Below are 9,286 nucleotides of genomic sequence, written 5' to 3'. Positions count from 1 at the left end.
GGCCATTGTGGTGCACTATCACTAAAAATTTTCCCATTCCATTTTCTCACCATAAATCATCATTTCATCAATTTTTCAACCAATTCACTTGATCACAAAATCAATTCATTACTTCTACACTTCACATAGGGTTCAGCCATTGAAAGTTCATGTGAAAAATGGATTCTTTTCTTGTTGTTTTGTTTCTAGACATGATAAACTAATTAAAAACACTAACATAACTTAAAATCAAATCAATCTAACATCTTTCTCTCTCCACACCCATTTTGACCAGCCATGAATTCCCCATGAAAACATACAATCCAACCATTGAAATTAAGGAGAAATGCATGGGTAAACCACTAGCAAAATCAAAGAAATTTTACCTTTACTTGATCAAATCCTTGAATTCCAACACTTTCTCTTTGATTTTCCCCACCTAGGGTTCTTTTTTATCTTTTCCTTTCTTTGTTCTTCCTTTGCTCTTGGTTTGGCCGGCCATATGAAGAAAATGGGCTGATTTTTATGCCTTTTTATAAAGAAATAATAAAATAATAAAAGCACGACACATGGCATTTCCTTATTGGTTCAAAATTTAAATATTTGACTTTTAATTCTTTAATTCTCCACCACACATTTCTCATGTTTATCTATTTCCATGATGAATACAATCTTTTGGTTTTGACAAGTGTTGGGGGTGAAAATTTATCGATTTACCCCCATGGCGGTAAAATTACCGTTTTTGCCCCTATACTCCAAAAATACCGAAATTACAACTTTTTCACTTATCAACCTCAAATTATACTCCAATGAGTCCAATATGATCAAAATCTTACAAAAAAATTCCCATTTTGTCCTCAAGTGGCAAATTTACCATTTTGCCTTTAGATAGTGAAATTTTCGATTTAACTCCAAATTGATCCTTGAACTTCGAATCACCATTCTAAGTCATTTTGGGACTTTAAAATTTTCAATGTCATCCTAAAATCTCTGTTTGATCTAGTTCGAGGTTTAAATCAACTTTGTTGTACCTTTAGATATAATACCGACTTTTGTAAATTCTTTGGGACTCTCCTAGCATGCAAACATTCTATCCATCCCATGTATGTCATGACAAGTATTTTATAGAGTCAGGCTTGACATCTTCGCCCCCACTTGGATCAACCATATGATCCTTTTTTCATGACTGATTTCGACATCCGGCTAAATATTAATATTTTAATATTTTTTTATTAATAAAATATTATTTTATTCTAAAAATTTTATCTTATCTCTTTGGTTCTTAAAATACCTTATTATGCCTCAATTCACATCCGATAAGCTTTATTCGTCACTATATCAAAGTATGGGGCATTTCCTACTCATTGAGATTTTATAATCTCACCACCCTCAATTCCCCACATTTCAGGCTCGGGATAGCCGGTAGATAGCCGATTGCATCAAGGACTTCAGTTAACTTTGCATCGACAAAATTGTAGGTTCATAGACTTACACCTTATTGGTTAGTTGAGGGCCCACGTGTCATTGTAAAAGTAATTTTATACTTCAATTATCTGCTTTAAAGTACGTATGAATATATTTAGCTTTTACACCACAGAAATTATTTACGAAAAAATATCGAAAATACCCCTGTGAGCCAAAAAATAATATTATATTATTTTGATTTGGGAACGACTTATGATTTCTTGAAATGTGAAATTTAATAACTGTCGCTCACTGGGTAGATGCGGAAGCTGATGCTAAGCCTTGCGAGGTTCCAATCGGCATTCCGAGTAATAAGTGCCTATCGGGATGTCGCGGCTGTTGTCATGGGCCTGATGGGAGTTCCGGGTCGTGACAGTGACTGACTGTGGATGATATTTGAGGAAAGCTTAGACATAAGCAAATGATATGCAAATGAGATTTGAGATTGGGCTCAGCAGCTAAAGTGTGCCTATGAAGCCTAGTTTAATGGTAATGGGTTTAAAGGTAAGCCTTGATTTGATATGGTTTGATGTAAGGACATGAAAACTTGGAAATTTGTGGATATGACACACCGTTGATATATGATCCGGTGAGCTTGACTGTGACTAATTGTGCATGTACGATATTAGAATGATCCTTGCACTTTTGAGTTGGAGATGTTTGGATTTGAATGTATTATGGCTAAATAAGCCTAAATATGTTTTATATGTAAATTATTATGTTGTGATAGCATCCCCTCACTGAGTATTAAATGACTCACCCCTCTATTGTACCATGTGTAGATATAAGAGAAGCTATGGGGTCACGTGGCAAGTGTTGTTGATCGGACGGACACATAATTGGCATCTGGTAGGTCTCCCTCCTAACGTGTCACTCTGTTGAGTCTGTGTGGGCCTTCAGAGTTCACAAGCATATAACTCAAATGCCATTAATGGTTTGTATCAATATGCATCATACTAATGGTTTGTATTTAACAGATGAATTATACATCTTTGTGCATCCCATTAAATTAATCTTTGTGAATAGATCTTATCTATTAGATTTCATAATTTCATGGCCCTTGACCTTTAAAGTGTCATTAACTCCCATTGTTTCTATCATGTATAACAATCTTACCAAGTACACTTATTTACTTTCCTTTGTTATATCCATAACTTTTATGTGTGCTTACATATCATAAGTCATTCATCATCGATTATGGAATGAAATCTGATAACTCTATGTTATAGAGTTATTTGAGCTTAATTTTGATAGTAATTTAACTTAGTTCTTGTAGTAATGCATAAAAATTAGTAGATTCTATCTAATTATTTTAAATTAGTTAATTTAGGTGAGTCAATCTAATCTTAGTAAATTTTATACTTAATTTGGTGTTAATATGGTTAAGATAGGTTGTTATTGATTTATTTGTGCTTTTGTAGGTGTTTGATGAAAGAGAGCAATTTTGAGATGAAGACTTCCACTGCACATATTTCGGTATTTCAGCCATAACTCTCTCTACAAAAATCTAAATGAGATGATTCTTAAACCATTTTAAAGATAAGAGAAAAAGCTACAACTTTCATGTTTACCACTTTAACTAGTTCAGCTTGTAAGGTGGTCAAAAATCTTGTCAAATTTGATGCACTGCAATAGTCCTAGAACAATTACGATTTCTGCTATTTAAATGGTCCAGGCCGTGCTTTGGAGGTAGTAGGCCGTGGCCTATATAGTCTGATGAGGAATCCTTATTGGAATTCACTTCTTTCTTCACCTAACTTGGCCTAACTTCAAAGCCTTATAAAAACAACCTTTCGAAGGACTTTTAAAGGGAGAACGAAACACAAGATTGACAGCTGAGAGTCAAGCCACATAGTCATTGAAGCTAAAGAAGAATTTGAAGGATTCAAGGAGATTTGGAGATCAAGAATACAATTCTTGAGTTTTTCTATCTTTTTTTGTTCTCTTATTCTCTTGGTTCTATTTGGAATGTTTAAATTTTATTTAATGATAATGTGTCACTTGATGGGAAATTAAACCTTTTATCTAAGATTATAATTGAACTCAATATGTAGTCTGAATTATTTATCTTTCTTTTACTTATGATTAATGGATTTAAGTTGTTTATTTTATTCTCTTCTTAATGCTTCTAATTGCCTAATCACCAATTAAATTGAATTGGAAACCTAGGTTAAATCTTGACGAAGGAGATTTAGGTAGACCTTAAATAAAATAGCATATGATTGAATACACTTAGTTAATTAGGTGGTTTGATTTGCATATAGGGTAGACATACACCTATAAGCCATATATAGCCAAAATTAGAGCACAAACTTAATGAATCTTTTTTCAATTTAATTTGCATAGACATATAGTAAATTAATTGGGAGAGGTATTTTTATGAGAAACTTGACAGAGACTTGTAAATAATTTAGGACTCTAGGTTAGTAACTTAATCTATAAAACTAAGTTGAGAGAGAGAGAGACAATAATCAGATGAAGTATTGAGGGATATCAAAATCTTAAGTCTGGTAATTAAGTGAGTTTCATAAAACAAATTTACTATTTTAGTTTCAGTTTATTAGTTTAATTTTTCTTTTTAATAATTTTAAATTTAATTATTTGGATAAAATTAAGATGTTACAATTTTAGTAGTTAACAGTAAGAAGTAATTCAATTCTTTGTAAGATCGACACTCTACTCATTATTATATTATCGTTGTGATACGTATACTTACGTGGGTAGAAAATTGAACAACAAAATACTGTCAAAGGTTAGTTGATGCGATTAACTGAGTTTGGAATGCTTTGTGATTTATCTCTTATGAATTCAATATGATAATCAATTGTTATTTAGTTCTAAGCAATCTTAATTTAGATATTTTATCTCAATAAGAATGCTCCTTAACTAAATTTGTTCATAATCCTATTATGAATTTATTGAGTTAGGACTCAATTTTATCTAAGTCATCTCATTAATTTCCTTTTCGATTCATAAATAAAAGAAAAATAATCTCACAATGATCTTATGACTTAGTATTGATTATCACATATGCAAGGTTATACTTAAGAATAAATAATTTAAAACAATTTCAAAATAAAATAAGATGTAATGTAAATAGCTATATATATATATATATATATATATATAAAAAAAGCTAAGCATCTCATGCTAGCAAAATATATATCTATGTTTCCTAATATAAAATAGAATATTCAGCCATAGGCCCAAAACCAAAACATCTCATCTTTGTAATCATGCCAGGAAAACATTTAATGTTTTAAAATTATTTATTGTTCCATAAACTAATATAAGCTGACAAGTTTGATCACCATCAACTGAGGTTGTTACCTTCATGGTCCTATTCTTCACTACTCCTCGTCATCAGTTCCTTCAATATGTCATACATATTAAAACCATTAATAAAAAGTAAGGTATCATATACTAAGTAATGAAAAATAAATCATCATATGATTCATACCTAATGTGGAAACTTCCTTTTGTTTCTTCCTTATGATGGATTCAAGATTGTAAAGCCTGACCTTATAAAATACTTGTCATGACATGCATGTGATGGATAGCATGTTTGCATGCTAGGAAAGCCCCGAAAATCGTTAAAAGCCGATAGTGTACTTAATAGTATAACTAATTTGAACTAAGCCTCGAACTAGATCAAATAGAGAATTGAAGATGAAATTGAGAATTTTAAAGTCCCAAAATGACTTAAAATGGTGATTCGGAGTTCGAGGATCAATTTGGAGTCAAACGAAAAATTTCGTTATCCAAAGGTAAAATGGTAATTTTACCACTCGAGGACAAAATAGAAATTTTTTTGAAAGATTTTGATCATATTTGACTTATTAGAGTATAATTTGAGGTTAAGAAGTGAAAAATTTTAATCTCGATATTTTTCGGAGCATAGGGGTAAAATGGTAATTTTGCCACCCTAGGGGCAAAATCGTAATTTTCTACCACCAGGACATTTGTCCAGCACATGGTCTTCCCTTATCTTCATTTTGACCTTTGACTAATCATGTGGTGGAGAATGGAAGCATAATTATTAAAGTATAAAAAAACAAAAAGAAAAATGGACTAATAAGCATGTGACATGTGGCAAGTAAGAATATTTTATTGTTTTCTATCAAAATCAGCCCATATTTATCCCATTTTCTCTTCATGTGGCCAGCCATTGTAAGAACAAAGAGAGGAAAGGAAAAACACAAAACCTAGGTGGGAAAATTGAAGAAAAAGTGTGAGATTTCAAGGAATCAAGCAATCAAAGGTAAAATTTCTTGATTTTGACTTGTGATCTACCTTTCCCATGCATTTCTCCTTATTTTCCATGGTTAAATTTCATGTTTTCATGGTGAATTCATGGCTGACCAAATGGGTATGGAGAGAGAATGAATTTGTATTGATTTGATTCTAAGTTATGTTAGTGTTTTAGTTAGTTTAGCATATTTAGAAACAAAACAAACAAGNCTTTCCCATGCATTTCTCCTTATTTTCCATGGTTAAATTTCATGTTTTCATGGTGAATTCATGGCTGACCAAATGGGTATGGAGAGAGAATGAATTTGTATTGATTTGATTCTAAGTTATGTTAGTGTTTTTAGTTAGTTTAGCATATTTAGAAACAAAACAACAAGAAAAAAATTCATTTTCTCCCATTACCCATAAGAGGCCGAATTTTCTAGGGAGAATATTGAGGCTGAAATTGATGATATTTCATGATATTTTGGTGATATTTGATGTTTGGTGAGGCTAGAAATTAAATGGGAAATTTTGGTGTGAAAATTCAAATTTTTGCTCTATGTATAGACATGTGTGATTATTGATCCGGGACTGATAAATTGAACCTCATTCATAGTCACTGAGGTAATTTAGGTATAATTGGAGTGTAGAAAGTGAAAAGAATTGATTTGGAGTTAAATTGGAGACTTTAGCCGATTAGACCGAATATGGTGTGACTTAGGTCGAATATCACATCTAAGCGATTAATCGGACATTTTGCATTTCATATCATGCATTAGTAGTCTAAATTAGTTTAATTTCAAGTTAGTACCAATGTGGTGAATTTCTCGATTTTGTACTATGTTAAGGTGATGAGTCCTCCGATAAAGGCAAGGAAATTGCATGTGAGGATCAGTAGTCAGAATACTTCGAAAATTCGCACTGTAGAAATTGTGAGTAAACTTACTGTCATTTTAATTATCTAGGGTGGTTTTTAGATGATTTCATGAATTCTATGGAAAAATGGATTTAAAAAGGTAAATTTTCAGGTTTTATGAATAAATGTGTTTTAATGAAATTAATTTATAAATTGTTTTGAAATTAATAATGACTTTGAAAAATAGAGTACACGGAGACTGTTAATTGTTGCAATTCGATTGTTTAAATTGATTGGCTTATGATAAATTGGCATGATTGGCTGATTGGCAATTGTATTGAAATACAAATTGTTTGGTTGCGTTGAAAGGTTATGAATTATAATAATTGCCATATCATGTTATTGAATTTTATTAATTGGTGCGATAATTATTAGCTTACTGTAGTAGGCGGGTTCCGTGGACCAGTCTGAGAGAGGCACGGTAACCCCGTTTATATGTGCTCACCTCAGTTGTAGAGGCGCGTAGGGTAACTCCCGAGGTGATATTTGAGATCACTTCACGCCGAACCACCACGTGATGGTGAACTCAGCCAAAGCCAAGGAACGGTTGTGATATCCAACGAAAAATGTGTTTTATGCGAAATATAAATTTTTAACAACCTTAGCGGTCTCTGTAGGATGCCTCGGCCAAGGTGTCCCCGAGGATGGATTTATGACACAAGCCTGGTTTTATGAGATTCATAAGCCTCTTTACGTATTTTAAATGAAATGTGTTCTAATGATGTGACCCAGTTTACGATAATTTACTTTATTGTCTCCATGTACTCAACTCTAGATGTTTATGATGATGTTTGTTTATACATTGGGATTTTATAATCTCACCACCCTCATTTCCACCCATTTCAAGCTTAGTATAAGCTGTAGATAGCTAATAACGTCGAAGGTTACAGTTGACTCGACTACTTCAAAAATCGTAGGTTCATAGCCTTCTTTCAGTTTTATCATTTGAGGGCCCACGTGTCACTGTAAATTAAATTTCATACTTTAGTTATCTGTACTATTGTATGTAAGAATTTATTTTGCTTTTACTCTGATAAAAAAATTAATTACGCAGTGTTCTAAAAATATTGTTTTAAGTTGGAAATGAGAAGTTGATATTTAAGCCTTGCGGGGTTCCGGTTGACATTCCGGGTAATGAGTGTCAATCGGAACATTGCGGCAGTTGTCACAGGCTCTAGGGGAGTTTCGGGTCGTGACAAAGATAGTCCTTGCAATTGCTCCTCCAATGCCTTAGTTTGACGCAGAAATGGCATTTGTCATTGTCCTTGTCCTTCTTCACTCCTCTAATAGGCTTCATACCTTTCGAAGTTTTTGATTTTTCACCCTTGTCTTTCTTAAAAAATTTTCTTTTCTTATTTTTATTTTTCTTAAAAGAGACAAGATGAACTAAAAGCTTCTCCTTCGCAATGATGTTCTCAACTTGTGTTAACGTATTCGATAAACTTGATAGGGTCACCTCAATCTTATTCAAGACAAATTGTGAATATCTTTCTGGCAACGAAGAAAGTACAAGGTATATGCTTAAATCATGATCCATAACCTAACCCAACTTCTCGAGTCAAGTGATATATCTTATCATCTTTAGCACATAAGGCCTTTTCAGGCTTCCTTTAGACATCTTACATTAGAACAATTCTCTTGAAATGTCGAATCTCTCTGTGCAGCTTTCCTTATCAAACATTTCTCTAAGGTTTAGGATAATATCCAGGGCATTCATAGCTTCATGTTGCTTTTGAAGATTTGGAGCCATATTAGCCAACATCACACATGTGGCTTGATCGAGATCATCCATATAAACTCTATAGCCTCTTTTTCCTCATTTGTAGCATCATTACTAGGTTCCTCAATTCTCCAAAAAAGAGGGCTCTAAAATGACGTAGTTTTGAAAAAAGAAAGAAAAAAAATAAGAAAGAAAAAGAGAAAAGGAAAGAAGAAATAAAACACAAGCAAATTACAACTACAAGTAAGGGTTTGGGTGTGGTGGTCAAGGTTCTGACATACTTGCTAGAGGTCTTGGGTTTAGAGATGTCAATGGGTACCCTATTACAAGGTACCTGCGGATACTCGAATCGGGTTCGGGTAGGATTCGGGTACCACCTTTTGGGTAACTGTTACTTGAACCCCAATTATCATTTATAAATATTTTATTATTATTTTAATAATTAAATTAAAAATATATAATTTTTACCAACTTTACAAGCAATTCTTTTTGTTAAAAACTAACAAATATATGAAAAGTATGGTTACTCTAATTATTAATATGATGACATTAATATATTGAAATTAAAAAATTATTAAATTATTAATCATGTTTAAATAATATGAATATCATATCATATTTTAAAGGAATATAATTACTATTATATATATATACACTTTTAACATATATATATTTACTTTCTATTTTGTGTTTTAACATTACAAAAATTACAACTTATAAAATTATTAATTATAATATATATACCATTATTTATATAAACTTATAACATATATACTTAAAAAGAGCTTTTGAGATTAGAATAGTTTTCGAACTTAACTATTTTTTTTAATTTCATGAAATTAAGGACAAATGCATATAGATAATTAAATTAATTCATGAAACTATTATTATTAATTAACTTGTAATGTCTTTCAATATATATAGTTTAGATATTGTGTTAATTTATAAGAAATATAATTACTATTATATATATA

General features: G+C 31.7%; 1 protein-coding gene across 1 annotated transcript in view; it reads left to right on the top strand.

Moving 5' to 3' along the window:
* LOC18586736 (protein LITTLE ZIPPER 4) overlaps window positions 6,528–9,286 on the top strand; it is a 6,353-nt gene continuing 3,594 nt past the window's right edge. The window contains exon 1 of the mRNA XM_018128964.1: window positions 6,528–6,608. Within this exon, the coding sequence (XP_017984453.1) occupies window positions 6,528–6,608 (81 nt within the window). The remainder of the gene's footprint in view (window positions 6,609–9,286) is intronic.

The sequence above is a fragment of the Theobroma cacao genome, chromosome 10 (genome assembly GCF_000208745.1).
Source record: "Theobroma cacao cultivar B97-61/B2 chromosome 10, Criollo_cocoa_genome_V2, whole genome shotgun sequence".
NCBI lineage: Eukaryota > Viridiplantae > Streptophyta > Magnoliopsida > Malvales > Malvaceae > Theobroma > Theobroma cacao.
Note: the sequence above shows the minus strand (reverse complement) of the source record. Positions and strands in the feature narration are given on the sequence as shown.